At 65.4% G+C, this 22035-nt stretch overlaps 4 protein-coding genes across 4 annotated transcripts; 3 read left to right on the forward strand and 1 right to left on the reverse strand.

Annotated features, from left to right (window-relative positions):
• Nucleotides 1-777: 777 nt before the first annotated feature.
• EMIHUDRAFT_415400 (hypothetical protein) lies at nucleotides 778-2258 on the forward strand (the record flags this gene model as incomplete). Its single annotated transcript, XM_005782546.1, has 5 exons — nucleotides 778-1024; nucleotides 1165-1461; nucleotides 1589-1735; nucleotides 1968-2101; nucleotides 2225-2258. Coding segments are annotated over exons 1-5 (795 nt in total), but the record flags the coding sequence as incomplete, so codon positions are not given.
• An 11235-nt stretch (nucleotides 2259-13493) lies between these two features.
• On the forward strand, nucleotides 13494-14241 carry EMIHUDRAFT_353141 (hypothetical protein). Its single transcript, XM_005782547.1, has one exon. The coding sequence runs from the start codon at nucleotides 13517-13519 to the stop codon at nucleotides 13970-13972; it is 456 nt and encodes a 151-aa protein (XP_005782604.1). The 5' UTR covers nucleotides 13494-13516; the 3' UTR covers nucleotides 13973-14241.
• A 2559-nt stretch (nucleotides 14242-16800) lies between these two features.
• On the reverse strand, nucleotides 16801-19425 carry EMIHUDRAFT_99618 (hypothetical protein; the record flags this gene model as incomplete). Its single annotated transcript, XM_005782548.1, has 1 exon — nucleotides 16801-19425. One exon carries the CDS (start codon nucleotides 19423-19425, stop codon nucleotides 16801-16803), a length of 2625 nt encoding a protein of 874 aa, XP_005782605.1.
• A 936-nt stretch (nucleotides 19426-20361) lies between these two features.
• EMIHUDRAFT_353144 (hypothetical protein) lies at nucleotides 20362-20982 on the forward strand (the record flags this gene model as incomplete). Its single annotated transcript, XM_005782549.1, has 2 exons — nucleotides 20362-20627; nucleotides 20732-20982. A coding segment is annotated over exon 2 (251 nt), but the record flags the coding sequence as incomplete, so codon positions are not given.
• Between the last annotated feature and the right edge of the window lie 1053 nt (nucleotides 20983-22035).

The following is a 22035-nucleotide window of genomic DNA, read 5'->3' on the forward strand; positions in this document are numbered from 1 at the left end:
CGAGCGGCGCCTTCTGCATCGCCATCCAGCCGGAGCTGGCTGCCCTCGACGCCGAGCTGAGGCCGTTCGGTGGCGGGGCTTGGGCGGAGATGGACGACATCTTCGCGCTAGGACCGGCGGCCGCCGTCTTCCCGGCGGTCAAGCGCTTTGGCGAGGCGGTCAAGGCGTCGCTCAACCTCGAGATGCAGGTCTCGAAGCTCGAGTGCTTCTCTCCCGAGTACAACCTCTCGCACTGCCCGTGGCGGGAGGCGTTGGGCGCGCCAGTCGGCATGGTGGCTGGTGCCGGAGGAGGATGGCGGGTCGCGCGCGTACCGTGGAAAGGGGACGGGCAGAATCAGATCGAGTAGGCAGAACCGGAAAAGGAGAGTGAGAATCAGAAGAAACGGACACGAATCCCTCTCGAGCCTCCGCATACAGAATCCTGTCTTGGGTGGCAGAATCGCTAGTGCAGAATCCTCAGGCGTGGACAGGGTTCTCCAAGACTGGCCCAACCAGCTCAGCCGCAGCATCCTCGGGCTGCCGCACGGCGACACGCGGCGGGAGGCGTGGCTGGCCGTCGACTCGTTCTCGTCCGCGTGGGTGAGCTCATGGCCCTCGGCTCAGAACCGGTGCGAGGCGCGCGAGTTCCGCGAGATCTTCTGCACCTACCTCGGCCGGGAGAGCCCAGCCGTGCGCGCGCTCGTGGGCAAGAGCATCGCCTGCTCCGGCCGCGGCCCGGCGAAAAACCCCCTTCCGAAGGGTAAAAAAGGAGAAAGAAAAAGCACACCCTGACCAGGCGGCGCCACCGCTTGCCGACCAACTCGTTGGCTACACGCTGTCGCACCACCGCGTAACACAGGCATGTTGGTCGCTCTACGCCGAGCCCTCCTCGCGGCCATCCTGGCGGCGGTCGTCGCCGCGGAGGAGGTGCAGACCCTGACGGACGCATCGTTCCAGTCCTCGGTGCAGGGCTCGCCCTCCCTCTGGCTGGTCAAGTTCTACGCGCCGTGGTGTGGCCATTGCAAGAAGCTTGCGCCAGTCCTCGGTGTGTGCAAGACGCCCAGCGTCTCCTCCTCGCCCTCCGCCCCACATGTCGCTGCGAGGCCCTCTCCCTCGCCACCAGCTCGCGCACGGGACGAGAGAGAGCCTCGCTGCACTCACTTCCCCTCCCGCCGCCACGCACAGAAAAGTTTGCCGCCGACATCAAGCCCACGGAGCTCGGCGAGGGTGTGCGGGTCGGCAAGGTGGACTGCACCGAGCACTCCTCGCTCTGCGACGGCCAAGGCGTCAAGGGCTACCCCACCGTCCTCCTCTTCCGCGACGGCGCCCGCTGGGAGATGAAGGCGCCGCGTACAGCCGACGGGCTGCGCGAGACGATCCGCAAGCTCAAGTCCGCGCCGGTGACGCAGCTGGGAGAGGGCGGACAGGCGGCGCTCGACAAGCTCCTCGAGCCCGACGGCGCCGTCGTCTTTGCGCTCGCCGGTCCGCCGCCCTATCCCAGTCCACACGCCGCAAAGCACAAGCACGCACCGTCACCGCGCCTCTCCCTCTGACGCACCGCCGACGCACCGCCGACGCACCGCCGACGCACCGCCGACGCACCGCGCAGGGGCGGGTGCGGCGGACCCGCTGGCGGCCGAGTTTGAGGCTGCGGCGGCGGAGCTGCAGCTCGTCTCCACCTTCGCCGCCGCGGCCGGTCCCGACCTTCCCTCGCAGCTGGCGCCGCACCGGGGCTCGGTCGTCAAGCTGTCTCGCGGCGGGCCATGAGCAGAGAGAGGAGAGAGTCGGAGCCCTGGGCAGCACCGCCGCACTGCAACTCCTCTCGGCCCAACGTTGTGCTCACCCACCAGCCTGCAGCCGCCGTGAACCTCGACGCACCGCACCCGGTCGCTCGCGCAGCAGAGAGCTCCCGCCGCCCCACCCCGCCCACCCGGCGGCGGCCGACACCCGCGCCGGGCGCGACGTACCTGGCGCCCGCCCGCCCGCAGGCGAGCCTTCCGCCGTCTTTGCGCCTCCGAGCGACGGGGCGCTGCCCGCCGCGCTGCGCGCCTGGCTCGAGGCGGAGCGGTTCCCCGCCCTGTCCGTCGTCGAGCGGCACAACTTCTTCGGCATGCTCTCCAAGGACGAGCACCGCACCGACCCCCGCATCTCCCCGCCCCCCGCATCTCCCCGCCCCCCGCACCTCCCCGCCCTCTGCATCTCCCCTCACCGCACCCCACCACGCACCCCGCACCCCGCACCGCAGGACATCTCCCTCGCGCTGGCGGTGGTCGACCCGGACCCGGCCTGCGCCTCCGCCTCCGACGATGCAAAGGCGCCGCCCTCGCCGCCGCTTCCCCCGCCGGACCCTCTCGCCCCCCCCTCTCTCCTCGCCGCCACTTTCCCTCGCACACGCATGCCTCCCCGCCGCCCTCCCCGCCGCCAAGGAGCCGCCGGCGTGCGAGGCCGAGGTGACGGTGCAAGGGCCGCACGGCAGCGAGGGGCTCGGCGCGGCGCTGCGCGACATCGCCTACTCGCGGCCGCCCCTCGACGAGACGGGCGGCAACGCGTACCGCTTCGGCCTGCTGGACGGGCTGCGCTGGGGCAAGTTTCTGACAGAGGTGCCTACAGACCCCCTCCGAGCCCCCCTCCGAGCCCCCTCCGAGAGAGACGCCTCCCCGAGAGAGACGCCTCCCGGTCACTCACGGAGGTCGCCGCCCGCTCGCGGCCCTCTGCGCGCGGGTCGGACTGAAGCACGCACGTGGCCGTGCCACACAGACGCACAGGTGGTCGGCATCGAGCGCGGCTAATCTCGGCTAATCTCGGCTAATCTCGGACACAGGTGGTCGGCATCGAGCGCGGCGAGCTGCCGCTGGTGCTGCTGCTGCGGGGCGGCTCCACGCGCTCCTTCCTGGTCGGGCGGGGGCCGCACGACGAGGCGACTGTGCGGAAGCTGCTGCGCGAGGGCGGAAACTCCGCCGCCCTCCGCTTCGAGTACACCGGCATGTGGGGCCTCCCCGCGCGGCTGTGGAGGCGGCTCGGCGACGCGCTGCCCTTCCTGCCGCTGCACCTGCTCGACTTTTTGCCGTGCGCGGCCCGTCCGAGACGCGTCCTCGCTACCCTCGCCCGCCACGCACCCCCTCCCCGCGAACCGCCACGCCCCTCGACACACGCACCACGGCACGTCCACAACGTGGCTCACACCTCGACGCGTCTTCCCCCAGGCCCTACTCGCTGGCCGCGCTCGCTGTCCTGCTCGGGTTTGGCGCACTCATCGTGCTGATTGGGAGCGTGCCGCTGCCCGATGATGCGGCGGAGGGCGGGGAGGATTCGAAGAAGGAGGACTAGCGGCGGCGCGATCTTGTCTCCCCTCGTTTGCGCGAGGCCGAGGGCGTACGCGGGGAGAGTTGGTGGGGGGGGTGTGGGGGGGGGGGGGCTGCGGAGCGGAGTAATTTCGCGGCGTGTAGAGTGTAGACTGTAGTTATTGTGGATGCGCAGATGAGAGCCCTGAGGGGGGAAAAGAAAATCAAGAACGACCCGGAGCCGCTAGAGCTCTATGGACGAGCGATTGCTATAGTAGTTTGGCCGAGGTAGGTAGGAAGGAAGAAAGGTGAAGAACAGCCAGGCTCGGACGAAGAGCGAAAAAAGAATTTGCAAAGATGCCTTGCTGGGACGCCTTCAGCTGGCGAGGCGCGGTTGAGCACTTTTAGCGACTCGGAGGTTGAGCACAAGGCGAGCCTTGGCCTGCCTCGGCGGCGCCGATCTGATGCTGGCCGTACCACGGGCGACGGTGCGACAGCTGCTGCTGCCGCTGATTCTGTGCGGTTGGTTGCAACCAAGCCACGCATGCAGTGCGACAGGGCGTTTCTCCTGGCGAGCGGGCGTTCTTGCGTTGGCGATGGCAGCTCCAGCCGCCGCGCAGCTGTCCGCACCGCTTGCGCCCGAAGCGAACACTATCGGTGACTTCTCCTCCAGCGTGAATGGCCGCACGATGACGGTGTACTGGAGGGCGGGCGCCGGGACAGCCCCCGGCGGCTACTTCTGGGAGGTGAAGAGGTGCACCAACACTGATGGAGCGACCAATTCGGAGAAGTGCAGCAGCGGTTACAACTACTACTCGGTTGATGATCCAAACAGTTACATCAGTGCGACTTCGTGCAGCACAGATTGCACCGTGGCTGGTTCCGGTGTCTCGACAACTTGCTGCGAGAAGACGTTTGACGTCGACCGTGGCTGGTACATCCGATTCCGTGTGTGGGCCGCCTCCGACTCGAACAATAAACCGGACCCAAGCTCAAACACATTTTACCGGCAGGAGATTCGCCTGCAGGAGAAGACGGCGCCCGACAAGATCTCGGGCTTTGTAAGCTTCTCAACCGAGAACGATGGGCGCCACCGCGTGTTCCGCTGGCACGTGCCGCGCGACAACGGCTTTGCGATCAAGAAGTACATCCTGCGTCGTACTGGCGGTCCGGACGGCGCTTCGGACAAGGATTACGAGTTCACTTGCACGAGCCAGGCCACCAGTGCGGACCTGAACTACGACAAAACCGCGGGGACTCCTTTAAGCAACTGTGGCCCATCCACGACCGAGTGCTACCCAGAGGGCTTCCTCTGCGTGGGGGAGTTTACCGGCTCACCAGCAGTGACTTGGTCGAATACGGAGGTGCGCGTCGGCATCGGCTCCGACACCGACCAGGGGGGCAATACGTACCTGGTGCCGTGGGAGACATACACGTGGAGCGTGCTCGCGCAGTCAGTCCAGAACGATGACTGCTTGACCGAAGCCAATAATCCATGTGACGACGTGGCCCAAGGCATCGGCTGGTCGGACCCACTCACCGTATCGCAGGAGAAGGCCACGCCCGACCGGGTGACTTTGCTTGACTTCGCCGCTCCGCCCTCCTCGCAGACAGCGCTCTTCCTCGAGTGGACGTCGCCAGCCTCGAACGGCGACCTTGTGACCTCGTACCGGATCGAGTGCTCGGACGATGAGGACAACTACCTTGAACCTTCATGGGACCAGGTCCCAGTCGTCAAGACTCCCAGTAACGACGGCGCACTCGGGTGCTCTGACAAAGACGATGAATGCTCGTCGGCGTACACGGTCACCGGCCTCGTCGCGGGCACAAAATACCAGTGCGAAATTGGAGCACGGAACAGCATCGGGGGCTGGGGAGCTACTGCCATCGAGCCGTTCGCTGCAACCGGCACGATGCCGTTCACCAGCACCGGCTGGACATACCGCAATAACGAGGACGTGTTCAAGATGACGTTCTCGACGCAGTCGACCACGCCCGACAAGCCGGAAGACGTGGATGGCGTGTCGTGCGAGCCGATCCTCGACCCGGTGACCCACCCGGGCAGCGCCGAGGTTGGCAGCAATGGCAGCCCCGCCACTGACGCCCCATCGCTCTACTTTCAACTCAGCTGGACGAGCAACCGACCAAACTACGCGGACCGCAATGTCCTCGGCGTGCAGCAGTTCCACGTGAAGGGCACACAGGGTGCGGCTGCAGTAGCCATCGACCAGACGTTCGACGGTCTCGCATCCGAGTTTGACCGCGACATGCGCAAGGTGCTCGACCAGGACGGATCCTCCGGTAAGTGTGGTACCAACCGATATGCCAGAGCGTGCGCAAGTACCAACGACTGTTCTTCGACGGAGCGCTTTGACCAGCTTGATAGCCTCCATTGGTCGGACAGCAAGGACGAGCAGGCTTGCCTGGACAAATGCCTAGATCAGGACGATTGCACAGGCATGGCTGTTTGGAGTAGCAACCGCTGCCGGACAGTGCAATCGCAGAAGACGGTTGGCTGCACGAAAGCCTGGTGCACGGCGTCGACGGCGGCTGTGTCATGGCTCACTGTTGCAGAGGCGTCGACCGGGGAAAGCTGCTACCAGCGGCGGTGGGACCGGCGCCAGTACTCGGTGCTGCTGCCTGGCACGTTCGATTACTACACAGACTACAAGTTCACAGTTGGAGCCGTCAATCCGGCCGTCGCTACCGCGTTTCGGGAGTCGGAAAACCAGGTCGAGGTGACGTGCGCCGCGCAGCCCTTCCGGCCGGCGGCGGTGGACAGCGTCAGTTCGACGCGTGTCCTCGACCGTCGCATCTGGATCTCTTGGCCGATCGCGCCGGACGAGCACGGTGCTGCGATCACGCAGTACATGTACCAGATCTGCTCCGTTGACTCGGGCAACGACAAATCGTGCTCGGACGGACGCGACGGTCCAACGTGGACGTCGGCCGCCAACATGCTTCAAGGCAGCTCGCAAGCGCGCTACATGTGCAAAAACGTACCGGGAGGCTCCGGCACAGAGTGCGTTGGCAATGCGATCGTCGCGAACGAACCATTCGAGATCAATGGACTGTCGGCGGATGACACGTACGCCGGCGACGACGACCCGCTCGACCCAAGCCAGCTCTACCCGTCGAGCTTCTACCTGATCGTCGTCCGTGCCAAGAATGTGCACGGCTTTGGCTGGGCGTCGGCTCCGTTGGTTGTTCAGACGGCTCCAAGCGTGGCCGTGACGACGCTGTCTTCCGACGTGCAGACAAAGAACTCGCTCCAGGTGGAGTGGGATGCATACGCGATCTTTCTCACCAGCTCATCTGCCACCAGCTCATCTGCCACCAGCTACGACGTGCGACTCTACCGCCCCAGCAATTGGGAGGGATCGGATGTGAAGCAGGTAGACTCCAAGGGCCAGGACGATGTCTCGCACACCTTCAGTGGCCTCATCGCCGGCTTCACCTACTATGTCGACGTCAAGGCTAAAGTTGACAGCGAATGGACAGGATGGTCAACGCCAAAGAAATTGACGACGGCCGCAGATGTCGCCGACGCGCCGCCGGAGCCCGTCTCCAACCAGCAAACGCCGACGAGCCTGAGATTTCGGATCAGTAACCCAGCCCTCGACCACAACTCGCGGATCTCGAAGTTCATTCTGCGCGTGACGAACACCGGTGACAACACTGAGCAGGACTTTGAGTACCCAGGCTGTGGCTGCGATGCGCGCGGCTCCAACACGGGCATCGAAATCATCTACAGCGGCTACTCCTCGTGGTCCAAGGACGTCACAGTGCCCAATCTCGCTAAGGCGGCGACTTTTGATGTCGTCCTCATAGCTGTCAACGGTATTGGTCAGTCGGCTCCGAGCCCTAAACTCAGTGGAGTGGCGACGTGCGGCTATGAGCCGGAGAAGATGGACGCGCCCACGCTGAGCGCCAGCACGAGTAGCTCCTTAACGATTGGGTGGGACATTCCCAGTGTTGAGGACAGCAACGGCGGCACGATCAGCACCTTCGAGCTAGAAGAGGAGTGGAAGATGAGCGACAGTGGGAGCTACGGAAACCCGCAGAAATACCAAATCGCTGCTGCTGACACTCAGAAGGTCCTGGAGAACAAGACGCCAGGGTACAGCTACCGATACAGGGTGAAGGCATACAATGGCGAAAAGCGATCGGAGACCGACACCTGCTCGACAAACTCGCAAGACGGCTGGGGCGAATGGTCGGATTGGCGGGAGGACATCACCACGCTCTCCACCTCGCCCAACAAACCGGACGCCTTGAACTACGTGCCGAACAAGAAAGGTAGCAAGCAGATGGCGGTGACTTGGACAGCGCCATACGACAACGGCGCAGACATCATCCGCTTCACGATTTACTCGAACGCGGCCGCGTGCGGCCAGACGGTCATCGACATGACGTCGACTCCCACGATCACGCAGTGCGGCACACCCCTCTCGCCGCCGACACTATTCAGCATCGACGAAGATGGAGTCAATGAGATGACATTCTACGACCTCGTGCCAGACACCGACTACACCTTCGAGGTGAGCGCGAGCAATGCGAGGGGCGAGTCTTCGCGCTCGCAGGCGGCGACGTTCCGGACCGACTTTTACGAAGCTGAGCAGATCAAGCGGGGCGATTTCACCGACCCGCCCACGCGCAGCGACTCGACGATCCAAGTCGAATGGACGCAACCCGTCGACAACGGCCTCACGATCCGGAAGTACGAGCTCAAGTTTCGCTTCAAGGACAACTGCGATGGACAATGCACCAATAGCGATGGCGTCCCATACGCCAATCAGGCAGCTGTGCAGCCAGGAGGGAATGGCCTCACCATTGGCGCTACGATCTGTGGCGACGGCATAGATCGCACCGGTTGCGACCAGGGTGTGTACGACCTTCCCGCCTGCAATGTCCCGTGCACGGACTTGCGGTTAACGCACGACAACCTGCTGTCCGCTACACGGTACGAGTATGCGGTGCGGGCATTCAACGCGTATGACAAGGGTGTCCGCCTGCCGGACTTTGGGCGTCTGGACGGGTCGCCTATCGACGGGTGGTCGGAGTGGTCGGACTTTATCGAGTTCGTCACCACCTCGGACGTACCACTTGTGCCGCCACAGCCGGCGAAGCCGACGCTCGTGAGTGCCTCCTCGGACTCGGCGTGGTTGCGCTGGCCCGTGCCGTCGAGCGCGGATCTCGGCCAGGCGCCGACCGTCAACCGCTACGTCGTCGAGTGGATCAGCAAGGCAATGTCTGACGCGGGCGAGTCGAGATCGAGCATTATCGTCTTCGAGGGCTTCTCGGCCGGTGAGGACTACGACTTCTACACGTCCAACTACATGCTGATCACACTGCTCCCTGCGACAACGTACTTGGTGAGCATCGTCGCGGGAAACTCGGAAGGGACTGGAGTCGCCTCCGAGACGCTCTCGTTCGACACTCTCGCGTCGACCCCGGGCAAGCCGATGGCTCCTACAGTCGATCTCTCTCAACAGTTGCCAGCCCTCTCTGTCAAGCTCGACGAGACCCCGCGGGCAAACGGTGAGGTCCTCACGTTCTACCAGTGGCAGGGCAAGCGAGGAGGTGACTTCGTCGATGAACCCGGATCTTGCACTGCGATCAACACCGTGCTGGGATGCCAGATCCCGGGCGACCAGTTCGACTTCATCATCCCAGGCTTGGACATGGACTCGCTTGAATCTTCTTCTGATTCCTTCCGATTCCGCGTCCGCGCGTACAATAGCATCGGCGCCAGCGAGTGGTCCGAGGTGGCAACGGTGACTCCCGCGGACCTCCGGCCAGCAGCGCCGGTTCTGAACACAGTCACGTTAGTCAGCGGTTCGATCGACATCACCTGGACAGCGGGCACTGGCGTCGGCGCGCCCGCGAGCAACTACAGGCTGGAGATCAACGAGGGAGACTGCACGGGTGTTGACGGCTGCAAGACACGGCTAGTAGTGGTGAGCGCGCAGACCTTTTCCCATAGCGAGGGGACTCTTCCAGGCACTGCCTACACCGTCCAGGTCTTTGCAACCAACGCTGCCGGCACATCCGACCCGTCCGACGAGCAGACCCTCACCACACCTGCCGCGCCTCCCTCCCCTCCGCCGCCCTCGCCGCCGCCATGGTCGCCAGGCCACCACGACCCGCCCTCCTTGCCGCCCTCGCCAAGTCCGCCGCCCTCGCCGCCGCCGCCGTTGCCGCCGCCTCCTTCGCCGCCGCCACCGCCCTCACCGCCGCCACCATCGCCTCCGCCGCCCTCGCTGTCGCCCTCGCCGCCGCCACCCTCGTCGCCACCACCCTCGTCGCCACCGCCACCGTTGCCGCCGCCACCGTCGCCTCCGCCGCCATCACCGCCGCCACCCGTGCCACCGCCGCCATCGCCGCCGCCACCCGTGCCACCGCCGCCATCGCCGCCGCCGCCCCTGCCGCCGCCGCCCTCGCCGCCGCCTCCGTCCGCCTCGCCCTCGCCACCGCCGCCCTCGGCGCCGCCTTTCTGGCCCAACGTGTCCCCCCACCCGCCTTCCTCTCCGCCACCCAACCCGCCTCCGCCCTCACCGCCGCCGCCCGTGCCGCCGCCGCCCTCGCCGCCGCCGCCCTTGCCGCCGCCCCCTTCGCCGCCGCCGCCCGTGCCGCCGCCCCCTTCGCCGCCGCCGCCCTTGCCGCCGCCCCCTTCGCCGCCGCCGCCCGTGCCGCCACCGCCCTCGCCGCCGCCAACATCGCCACCGGCGGTTGTCTCGGATCCTCCGGCCAACCTCAGGGAGGGCGACGGGGTCGCCGATGGCAGCCCCCTGGCGTCGTCTCAGATTCACGTCAAGTGGAACCGACCGGGAAACGACGGCGGTAAGCCCATCGAGCAGTACTGCCTCACGGTCGACGACGTCACCAACAGTGGCAATCGTCGGGAGGTGCTCGCCTACAAGTGCTTGGGCGAGTATTACCTCGGTAGCGGCCCCAGGATGGACTACTACTTTACGACGGATGGCATCTACCCCGGTCAGACGTTCGAGTTCAGCGTCGTCGCCAAGAATGAAATAGGCGACAGCCAACCCGCGACCGTGGAACTGGCGACGGCGAGCTCGGTGCCGGACCGCCTCGACACGCCGGCTCTGCTGCGCACGGAGCCGGCGGGCAAGCTCCTCCCGTCCAACATTACCATCGGCATCCGCGAACTCTCCCCAGAACGTAGCGGCGGCGGCGACATCACTCGGTACGAAATCTACGAGAGAGGCACGCTGGTGGATTCAATCGAGGCGGGAGAGGTGGCTGGGAGGCTCACCAACGGCTACATCGAGTACTCACCGCCGGCGTACAACGTCTACGAGCAGTACCGCTTCAAGGCGAGGGCCGTCTCGACCGAAGGGAATGGCACCTTCTCGTACGAGCTCGTGATCAATGCCGCCGCGTCGAATGCGCCAATTCCGGTGAACGTGAAACTGCCGGGGATTGGGCCGCGCTACATGGACGTGGAGTGGGAGCTGGAGACGGGTCAAGATGGCGAATGGGACCGAGTTCTGATCACGCTCACATGCAACGGGGAGGACTGTGAGGACAGCGACATCGAGACAGACGTGCGGAACCCGCGCGACCCCACGATCTGCAAGGAAGACGGCGGGGCATGGACATGCTCATACAGGGCCTCTGGCTTACGGCCAAGCACAGAGTATGCCGTCACCGTCCAGTCGGGCAAGGGCGGTGCGTACAGCCAGTCGTCTCCGATCACTGACGAGTCGCGCGCGACAACCCTCTCCGGGGCGCCTCAGCCGCCGGTCATCAGCGCGGCGCAGCCGACGCGGACTTCGGTCAAGCTGGGGTGGACGGTGCCGCGCGACAACGGAGCGGGCATCGCTGGCTACGTCGCTCGGTATGAGGCAGCGGGCGGAGGCGAGGGTGCGGTGCTGCTCGACGACGATGGGACCGCTCACACTTCAGGTCCCGTGAACGCGTCTCTGAGTGACGACGCGCTCTGCGAGCTGGTGCCGACCGCGGCCGCGTCGTCCGTCGAGTCGACCCTCGAGTCCGAGCTGGTCGGCCTGCAGCCGGGCACAACCTACGCCCTCTCCCTCGTCGCGTGCAACTCTTACGGCGCGTCCACCGAAGCGACGGAATCTGCGCACACGGAGAACGTGCCCGATAAGCCCGACCCGCCGTCGCTTGGCAGCGGCAAAACCAGCACCTCTCTCAACATTCAGTGGGAGCTGCCGTCGGGTGACTGCCGCGGCGATCCGGACGGCTGCGTCGACGACCATGACCTGCCCGTCACCGGTTCGGAGCTCGAGTTCGAAGGCGTTGCCGCGAACTACTCGGCCGTGACCACCACCACCAGCAGGGACAATCTGCAGCCCTTCACGGAGTACAAGGTGCGCGTGCGCTTCTTCAACAGCCTCGGCGCCTCCAACTGGTCGGACGTCGACTACCTGATTACCGCCCCCGACGTGCCCAGCAAGCCCGACCTGGACCAGAACAGCTGTGGGGAGCCGGTCGAGGGAACAACTCACCTGACCTTGGTCAAGGGCACCCTCGTGCCTAACGCGAACGCGATCACCGAGATCGAGGTCGAGACGAAGCAGACCGCCGAAGGCGAATCGACGGCCAAGGTGGACGCCTTCTCGGGAACGGACCTCGACGAGACAAGCCTCACGCTAACTCGCCAAGGCACTGGCTTCATCGACTACCGAGACTACAGCGTGAGCATGCGCGCCCGCAATCAGCTGGGGTGGTCGGAATGGTCCAGTGCAATCACGTGCAGCCGCTCTCCCGAGACGGACGCCGAGCCGCCCCAGAACCTGGAGGCGGTGCCGCTCGGCCCGGCCGTCGAGGTCCGTTGGGAGATGCCATCCGCTAGCACCTGGGAAGACTTCATCGTCCGCCTCGAGCCGATCCCCGAGAGCTCAGGGGGGCGGCGGCTGCTTCAGGGCTGCACCGTCGAGGCGCCGCAGCCCATCGAAGTTGACACTGGCAGCATCAGCTGCTCGGAGGTGCAGGGCGGCCGCAGGCTCTGCGAGTTCAACGTGACTGGCGGCACGCCAAACACAAACTACACCGTCAGCGTCCTGTCGAGGACCAGCCAGGGGACGTCCAAGACCCCGGCGCAGCTGCCAGTCGTGAGGACGCCGCCGGGGCCGCCGCAAGAGCCGCAATGCCTCTCGCTCGCCGACATCGCCGATACTTCCTTCCGCCTCGGCTGGCTGAGGCCGCGCGACCACGGCATCGCGATCGCGGGCTTCCTCGTGACGTACGCAGGCTCCGGGGCGGCGGCGACGGTCGGCGTCGGCTCAGGCGGCGAGTCTGTGCCAGGGGCAGACAGCTGCTCGGCTGTGGCAGGTGCGCCAGCGTCAAGCGCCGGGCCTGAGGGCGGCGAGGTCGTCACCGAGCTGAGCGGTCTACAGCCGGGCACGAGCTACGCCATCAGCATCACAACTTGCAACGCGGACGGCGATCCGTCCCCAGATAGCGCCGTGCTGAACGCCAGCGAGGTGCACACGTACGCCATCCCCGACAAGCCGGCGGCGCCTAGGATCGACACGGGGGAGGAGGTGACCCCCTTCAGCTTCACGGTGCGGTGGGAGGCGCCCTCGTCTGCTTGCCGCGGCGATGTGCGCGGCTGCGTCGACGACCACGGCCTCGAGCTCACCGATCCGGAGCTCGAGGTCGACGGGCAGGTGGTGGACGACGTCGGAGACGAGTCGTACCGTGCCACCGACCTCAAGCCGGCGACGTCGTACGAAATGAGGGTCCGCTACTCCAACAGCCTCGGCGCCTCGGACTGGTCGGACGTCGCCTTCCTGTGGACCAACCCCACCGTCCCTGACCAGCCCGATCTGCCTGCCTGCTCCGAGTCGCTCAGCTCCCCGAACATGCTCGCCGTCGTGCCTGGCGAGGTCACCTCCAACGGCAAGGACATCGACGAGTGGGAGTTTGAGACGCGGCCGACGGCCGAACGACTCCTCGACTATGCATCAACCAACATCAGCGCTGCTGACTTAACGAATCCGTGCGGCGGCCTGCTGTTCGACAGCCTTCCCTCCGAGCTCGCGACGCCGCCCCCCGCCTGCGACGGCGCCGCCCTGCTCACCGACGGCGTCGCCACGCCCGCGGCGGAGTACGAGGTGCGCGCCCGCGCGATCAACGCGCTCGGCGCGTCGCCGTGGTCCGAAGTGGTGATCTGCTCGACGCTGCCCGAACCCGTGGAGCCCTTCCCCCTCATCTACCTCATCGTCGGCCTCGGCGGCGCCGTGCTCTGCCTGGTCTGCGCGATGGTCGCCGTCTGGAAGACGAACCTGCGCAAGGTGATTGCGCCCAAGCTGCGCCGGAAGAAGCCGAACGACGAGCCGCTCAAGACGTTTGTGACGCAGGAGGCGGTGCCCAACGAGGAGGAGGACCCTGAGCTGGTGATCAACCCGATCATGCTGGCGCGGCACCACATGGAGGAGGACCACAAAAGGGCCAAAGACAAGAAAGCAGCGAAACGCAAGGGAGGGCAAGGCAGGACGGGCGGCCTGAAGCGGCTCTGGGGAAATGAGAGCGTAAGCGGAACAGCCGCAGCGAGCACGAGCCAGCCAATGAACGGCAAGGCAATCGTGGATGGCTGGCTGGCAGCAGAGCGTGCACGAGAGACGGCGGTCAACGGGGTGGTCCAGCCCGAGAAGCCGGCCGGCAAGGACAAGGGCAAGGGCAAGGGCAAGGCGGGGAGCTCCAAGACCAAGCCCTGATGCATCGCATCGAGTTGAATAGAGAGGATGAGCACCACACGCGCGCTCTCTCATCGGATACCTTTACTATGATGGCATGCTTCGTTTGTTGTGGCCGAGTACAGTGTGTACATGGTGGCATGCTTCTTTCGTTGTGGCGAGCAGTGTACGTAGCTCACCCAGTGTACGTAGCTCACACAGTGCAGTCTTCTGTTGAGGCGGCCGGGCGGTAGCCCATTCGTTACGCTCGGGTGTTGAGTAGTTCAGTCTAATAAATGGAACCAACTCTCAGAGTTCACTTCTGGGCTCTAAGGGGAGGGGGGGGGGGTGCAGCGTTATAGCCCTCTCTCTTTTTGGTATATAGAAAAATCTCAGAAGCTACTCTCAGAGTCAGACACAACAACCTTGCTCCCGAGAGTGGTCCTGAAGGCAGTCTAGGTGCGTCCAGGCAGTCACGAAATCTCTCAGTCTCTAGATTGAGTGGAGTGAGACTGAGAGATTTTACTTACCTAAGGACCCGTTTAGAGGAGAACAGACGGCGAGCGGCGCACGCGAGGGCGACCACGTAGGAGAAAACAGACGGGACGAGGGGAAGGAAAAGCGGCCCGCCAGGACGCGGAGGCAGACGGCAAGATACGTCGCCGGCCCAGCGACAGGAAGCGCAGGAAAACAAAGAGAACCAGACCAGGAGCATGGAGACGAGGGAAGGCGCGAGGCGCTCCGCCGACAAGCAGCAGAGGCGGCGGCGAAAGTAACGACGGCCATGCTAACGACGGGCGGCACGGTGGTAGGGGCGAAGGTAGGCCCCTCTAGCATAGCGGAAGGGGAACTCGGCCTACTGGCGACGAGGAGGCTGGAAAAATTCGAGGTGTGTAGCATCTACACTGGGGAGATCTTCCGGACAGGAACGGCGCAGCCACCAGAGGCAGTACCAGCCGAACTGTCACGACACACGGCAGCAGGGGGGACGCAGCTGGATGGAAGTGACGACGAGAGCGAGGACGACTTTGACAGCGTCGCGGCGAGGCACGAGGGCGACGCACTTCGTACGCTACGAGGAGATACAATTAGGCAAGGCAGCTGCGCAGGTGATGGTCCTGTTTGCAGAGAGAGGAGTCAAGGAAGGCCAAGAAATCACATGGTCATATGGGGACTCATACAGGAGCCACCGCAAGGAGATGGGATACAAGGCGGGGACGAAGGCGGATCCGAACGCAATAACACCCCAGCAAGCCCGGACGGCATTTGCGAGATACTGCAAAAAGATAGACGTGACGAAGGAGGAGCTAGCGTGGAACTTTGGATGCATATCGGCAAGCCAAAGTAACGAGCAGGAGGCTGTCCTGGTGCGTGAGCTAATCCTGAGCAACAATAAGCGACTGTACCTCGGAGCACAGAGCGCAGCAGACAGGACGGCGGCGACGGCGGACATGGCAGAGACGAATGTGAGACAAAGGGCGGCGGGGATGGAGGGCGGGAGCGACGGGGATGGTGACGGTGACGGTGGCGAGGCAGAGGAAGGGGGTCCATTAACACCAGACAGCGAGAGGGGCAGGGAGGAAAGGGGGAGAGAGGAAGCCAACGGCGATGCCACCAGCGGCAGGGGACACGATGAACAGGTAGACAACGGCCAAGGCGATGGCGAGGACGAGGAGACACGGGACGATGGCAGGCGAGACGAGGAGGACGGAGGCGAGGGAAGAGGCAGCGCCACAGTCGACGGAGGCGACAACGATGGAGAGGGGGAGGGAACGACAACGCGCACAGAGGATGAGGATATAAACTGGGACGACGCAGCGGAGGGGATAGACGAGGGAATCGAGGGACCGGAGGGCTTTCGCGACAGCGACGATGACGACGAAGGCAGGGGAGGAGACGGAGGGGCGACACGCAGGAGGAGCGAAATCGCGAAAACGGCCCGAGCAGAGAGGGCGACGGCGGAGCACGAGGGAACAACGGAGACACTACCGATGACGCGAACCGAGGCATGGACGACGGAGGGGACGGGGACGGGGAGGGCGACAGCGACGTCGAGGTTGACGCAACGGTATCGAGAGCGCCACCCAAAAGGAGTCGGACAGCCATGGAGGTCACCGAATGGAGGGCGAACGGCACGATACGAAAAGGCAGGGCGAGGCGGATGGAGAAAGAAGTGCCGAGGAGGCCATGGTGGAGGGGAGGGACGGGAGGACGAAAGAAGGGCGAGGAGGACGAGCGGCCCGCACAGACCGCGAGCAGACAGCGCCTGCTGGCCATTTCGAGACATTCGCAAAGAACGCTAGCTACATGGGAGGGCTTCGTGAAGGATGGATTGAAAAACATTCGAACAAAGAAGAGGCGACGGGAGGAACCGGCAGAGGATGCAGTGACGTGAGACACACACACACACACACACACACACACACACACACACACACACACACACACACACACACACACACACACACACACACACACACACACACACACACACACACACACACACACACACACACACACACACACACACACACCGCTCACCCACGCGCACCGGGCCTTGCACTTTAAATGCCGTGGGGCTCCTGTCGTTAGACGTGGAGACGCGAGGGTTGCCCCCCCTTGCCCCACCACCTCGTGTGTGTGGAGAAGTTTACCTTACCTTACCTTAGGACCCGTTTTGGGGACGCACAGGACAACCTTCACAGCTCACAATTCACTATCGTACTACGACCTTCATGAAGGGTAATTTTTCTGGGCGTGTGTGAGGAGCGGGAGTGCGCTCCGGACAGCTAGCTCGACATCCGCTCGGTCTAAGCCTAGGAGATTGCAGAGAGCGGAAGTCGCTCGCCGCCTGCCTGGCTGCCTCAAGGTCAGACGCCATACGTGGCAGCGATCTCATCGGCCTGGCGCTGTCGCCCCGCCTTCTTCAGCAGCGCGGCAAGATTGCGGGCTGAGCTCTGCGTCTCCTCATGCCCCTCCCCGTACCGAGCAGCGCACCCCTCCAGCTCCTCCCGGAAGAGAGTGATGGCGTCGCCGAGCCTGCCCTGGTCCTGCAGCAGCAAGCCGAGGTTGTAGATCGAGGTAAGCGTGCCCGGGTGCCGGTCACCGAGCGTCTCTCGCCTCGCCCCCAGCGCCTCGCAGTACAGCGCCTCCGCGCCGTCCAGGTCGCCCTTGGCGTGCAGCAGGAAGCCGAGGTTGTTGACCGAGGTGAGCGTGTCCGAGTGTCGGTCGCCGAGCGTCTCTCGCCTCGCCCCCAGCGCCTCGCAGTACAGCGCCTCCGCGCTGTCCAGGTCGCCCTTGGCCCTCAGCAGCCCGCCGAGGTTGTTGACCGAGGTGAGCGTGTCCGAGTGTCGGTCACCGAGCGTCTCTCGCTTCGCCTCCAGCGCCTCGCAGTACAGCGCCTCCGCGCTGTCCAGGTCACCCTGGTCCTGCAGCAGCGTGCCGAGGTTGTTGATCGAGGTGAGCGTGTCCGGGTGCCGGTCACCGAGCGTCTCTCGCCTCGCCCCCAGCGCCTCGCAGTACAGCGCCTCCGCGCCGTCCAGGTCACCCTGGTCCTGCAGCAGCGTGCCGAGGTTGTTGACCGTGGTGAGCGTGTCCGAGTGTCGGTCGCCGAGCGTCTCTCGCCTCCCCTCCAGCGCCTCCCGGAAGAGAGTGATGGCGTCGCCGAGCCTGCCCTGGTCCTGCAGCAGCGTGCCGAGGTTGTAGATCGAGGTAAGCGTGTCCGAGTGCCGGTCACCGAGCGTCTCTCGCTTCGCCTCCAGCGCCTCGCGAAGCAGCATCTCCGCGCTGTCCAGGTCGCCCTTGGCCTTCAGCAGCAAGCCGAGGTTGTAGATCGAGGTGAGCGTGCTCGGGTGCCGGTCGCCGAGCGTCTCTCGCCTCGCCTCCAGCGCCTCGCGAAGCAGCATCTCCGCGCTGTCCAGGTCGCCCTTGGCCTTCAGCAGCAAGCCGAGGTTGTTGATCGAGGTGAGCGTGCCCGGGTGCCGGTCACCGAGCGTCTCTCGCCTCGCCTCCAGCGCCTCGCAGTACAGCGCCTCCGCGCCGTCCAGGTCGCCCTTGGCCTTCAGCAGCGTGCCGAGGTTGTTGATCGAGGTGAGCGTGTCCGGGTGCCGGTCACCGAGCGTCTCTCGCCTCGCCCCCAGCGCCTCGCAGTACAGCGCCTCCGCGCCGTCCAGGTCACCCTGGTCCTTCAGCAGCGTGCCGAGGTTGTTGATCAAGGTGAGCGTGCTCGGGTGCCGGTCGCCGAGCATCTCTCTGCACCCCTCCAGCTCCTCCCGAAAGAGAGTGATGGCGTCGCCGAGCCTGCCCTGGTCCTTCAGCAGCAAGCCGAGGTTGTTTATCGAGGTGAGCGTGTCCGAGTGCCGGTCACCGAGCGTCTCTCGCCTCGCCCCCAGCGCCTCGCAGTACAGCGCCTCCGCGCCGTCCAGGTCGCCCTTGGCCTTCAGCAGCGTGCCGAGGTTGTTGATCGAGGTGAGCGTGTCCGAGTGCCGGTCACCGAGCGTCTTTCGCCTCGCCCCCAGCGCCTCGCAGTACAGCGCCTCCGCGCTGTCCAGGTCACCCCGGTCCTGCAGCAGCGTGCCGAGGTTGTTGATCGAGGTGAGCGTGTCCGGGTGCCGGTCACCGAGCGTCTCTCGCCTCGCCCCCAGCGCCTCGCAGTACAGCGCCTCCGCGCTGTCCAGGTCACCCTGGTCCTGCAGCAGCGTGCCGAGGTTGTTGACCGTGGTGAGCGTGTCCGAGTGTCGGTCGCCGAGCGTCTCTCGCCTCCCCTCCAGCGCCTCCCGGAAGAGAGTGATGGCGTCGCCGAGCCTGCCCTGGTCCTTCAGCAGCAAGCCGAGGTTGTTTATCGAGGTGAGCGTGCCCGGGTGCCGGTCACCGAGCGTCTCTCGCCTCGCCCCCAGCGCCTCGCAGTACAGCGCCTCCGCGCTGTCCAGGTCACCCCGGTCCTCCAGCAGCGTGCCGAGGTTGTAGATCGAGGTGAGCGTGTCCGAGTGCCGGTCACCGAGCGTCTCTCGCCTCGCCCCCAGCGCCTCGCGGTACAGCGCCTCCGCGCCGTCCAGGTCGCCCTTGGCCCTCAGCAGCCCGCCGAGGTTGTTGACCGTGGTGAGCGTATCGGGGTGCCGGTCACCGAGCGTCTCTCGCCTCCCCTCTAGAGCCTCGCGGTGCAGCGCCTCCGCGCCGTCAAGCTCGCCCTGGTCCTGCAGCATCAGGGTACGAGCACAGAGCAAGGTGTCTTCGTGGTCTTTTCCGTTCGCCTCGATACTGACGCTGAGCGCCTCGCGCAGCAGTGGAACTGCGCTGTCCGCGTCCCCCATGACTACCAGTAATTTGGCCACGTGGTAGATCGAATCGATCAACGAATCTTGGGGATCGCCCGCTATCTTGCGGCTCACCTGCAGCGCTTCGCGGAATACCTCGAGGGACTCCTTGAGCTCCCCTTGCTTGTACAGCAGCACGCCAAGATTGAGGAGCTCATAAGCCTGGGTATACCTGCCCCACATTGCGTGCGTACATCTGAGCTCTTCGCGGAAAAGTGGAATCGCCCGCACCAAGTCTCCTCGCAGTGCGTAGAGGCAGCCAAGCTCCCAAAGCGCATGCTCAGGTGCTGCACCGCAGCTTCTAAGTCCAGCACGCGCCTCGTCGAGCAGCACCTCTGCCTGATCATCTTGCTCTCTCTCTGCGCACAGCCTGCTGAGGTCGCCCTTGATGTATGAGCTGAGCTTCACGTCTTCGCTGAGGTCCAGCGTCTCGAGGAGCACAAGCTCCGCCGAGTCAAGTTGGCCATCGGAAAGAAGCGCACGTCCCAACGCATGCTTGAACTCCAAGAGGAGGTGCGCTTGCGGGGCGTCTGGCCCAACGAAGAGGTCGGCATACTTGGTGGAGAGGCCGTCCACTCCCTGGCGAAGAGCGGACACGGCACAAACAGCATCGTAGGCACAGCATGTGAGCGTTCTTCGGTCTTGTGCCGCGTATTCAGCCCCCATCAGGCACAGGATGATGTGCCAATTTGAGCCACGTGCGCGCTGCAACCATTCCCTGAGTATCCCAATGCTCACCCCGTCCGAATATTTCACGCCGCAAGTCTGGCAGGCGACAACGTTCCAATAGCTGTCGGATGTGCGCCGCCATCGTTCAAGGCACGCTGCGTGCACCCATCTTGTTGAGCCGCGGCATTTGCACGGGTCGACGAGCTCGCCGTCGCTGTCGTCTCCCAGGCATATGCGACAAGAGCGATCTTTGGACGCCATGTTGCACTGAAGGACTTGGGACGCCATAATGCACTGACTAGCTGAGGGGCTCGCTAAACGCTCGCCGAGCTCCATGCTGTGCAACACCACCTCCTCACTAATCGTCAGGGGCGCGGAGAGCGCAGTGCACTGCGGTGAGGCTGCGCCGCGGGGGCTCGCCCCCTGCACCGCGCTCAGAGCGGCGTAGGGGAGAGGGCGGTCGGTGGCGGCGGCGGCGAGGCGCGAGGCGGTGGCGGCGGTGGTGCGGGCGGCGGGATGACAGGGGAGGCGGCGGGATTGACAGGGGAGGCGGCGGCCACGAGCGGAGCGGCGCGAGAAGGGGGGGGGGCGGCGGCGAGGCGCCGGTGAGCGAGGCGCCCGCGCCATCAGAGGGACGCGCCGCTGCGAGATGGAGGGCGGCGGTGACGGAGGCGAGGCGCGAGGCGGCGGCGGCGGCGGCGGCGGCGGCGGCGGCGGCGGCGAGAACGGCGGCACCGAGTCTCGGTGAGCGGCGGCGGGAGGAGGAGCAGCGGCGGCGCTCGCTCGCTGTTGACGGGAGCGCTTTTGAGCCTGGGAGCCCATGCCACTGCGACCGGCGTGCCCGGGAACGGAGATCGCGCGCGCGCCGCCACTCACGACGCGCGCGCGATCTTCGCGGAGTCGGGTCCCCAGAGGGAAGCGGTCTTCTCGGCCGACGTCCAGCGGCGCGCAAGGAAGCAGGCGCAGCGGAGGCGGCCTAGCACCGGCTCGGCGCCGGGCGGTTGCGCTGCCCGCGAGCCGCGTCCTGAGCCTCGGCAGCGCGCTGCGCGGCGCGGCGCTCGCGCTGCTGCGGTGCCGAGAGCGGCATGATGGATCGCCAGCTGAAGCTCGAGACTCCTCGGGTCCGCGAGTTCTGGGGGTCACCGGGATAAACGGCGGACGACGCGAGGCCCTTATATCTTTAGAAGGAGGGCTGAGCGCGGCTCACATGCGGGACGCGATGACAAGACCTTGCCGGTTCCTTCGTTTTTTGTTTTGGTTTTTTCGGTATCGTCCACGCCCCATCCCACCAGTCCCTCCCCATCACCCCATCCCCAACCTCTTCTTCCCCCACCCTTCGTGTAATCATGTAGTCCCCACAATCGCTGACGTGGGATCGCTTGTCATGTGAGAGAGTGCGTTGTGTTCTTGTTTCGTATCCGCTCTCTCTTTTAGCGGTCGAAGTGCACCTTTGGTCTTCACCCCACAAAAGCACGGCCCTGGACCCAAGATCCTTGCCAGGAGCGTGCACAGCCCCGCGCGTGAACTCCGCTCCTCCGCACGCTGCACTCTCTCTCGCGTGGTGCAGGTGCCGGAGGGCGAGTCGGCGCGGGAGCCACGGCTCTACTCGACGATGGGCGGCAGCGTGTCCAGAGACGAGAAGTGGTCGGAGGAAGCGGCGGCGTTGTGGACGACGCGTCTTCGACATGTCGTTCGGGCGGCCTGGCTCCCGTCCTCCAGGAGGAAGTCGTGCGCGCCAACGGTCTCCTCCTCTTCTCCGGCCTCCTCCTCGCCCCCGTCCTCCGCCTCGCCCCCCTCTTCCTCCCCCTCCACGCCCGCCGCGCCCTCGCCCTCCTCGCCGTGCGTCAGCGCGTACAGCATTCGCTCAAACTCAATCTGCCGCACCGCCTCCGCCTCCAGCTGGCGCCGCCGCGCCACCTCTGTCTCCGCCAACGCCCTCTCTCGCCGCCACGAGACGCCGAACGCCTCGCGCACGCCGAGGTTGGCAAATGCGGCGCCCACGAGCAGCATCGCCGGGTCACCGAGCATGAGCAAGCCGAGCGACTCGCCAGTCACCTAACGCGCACCGGGGCGCCGCCTCGGGCAAGCCGTGGGGCAAGCTGAGCGGGCAAGCCGTGGGGCAAC

Source organism: Emiliania huxleyi (assembly GCF_000372725.1).
Source record: "Emiliania huxleyi CCMP1516 chromosome Unknown EMIHUscaffold_19, whole genome shotgun sequence".
NCBI lineage: Eukaryota > Haptophyta > Isochrysidales > Noelaerhabdaceae > Emiliania > Emiliania huxleyi.

What these genes read in the sequence shown, in the direction of transcription:
- EMIHUDRAFT_353141 (XM_005782547.1), top strand. Translation starts at nt 13,517, where the DNA reads ATGGTCGCCGTCTGGAAGACGAACCTGCGCAAGGTGATTGCGCCCAAG.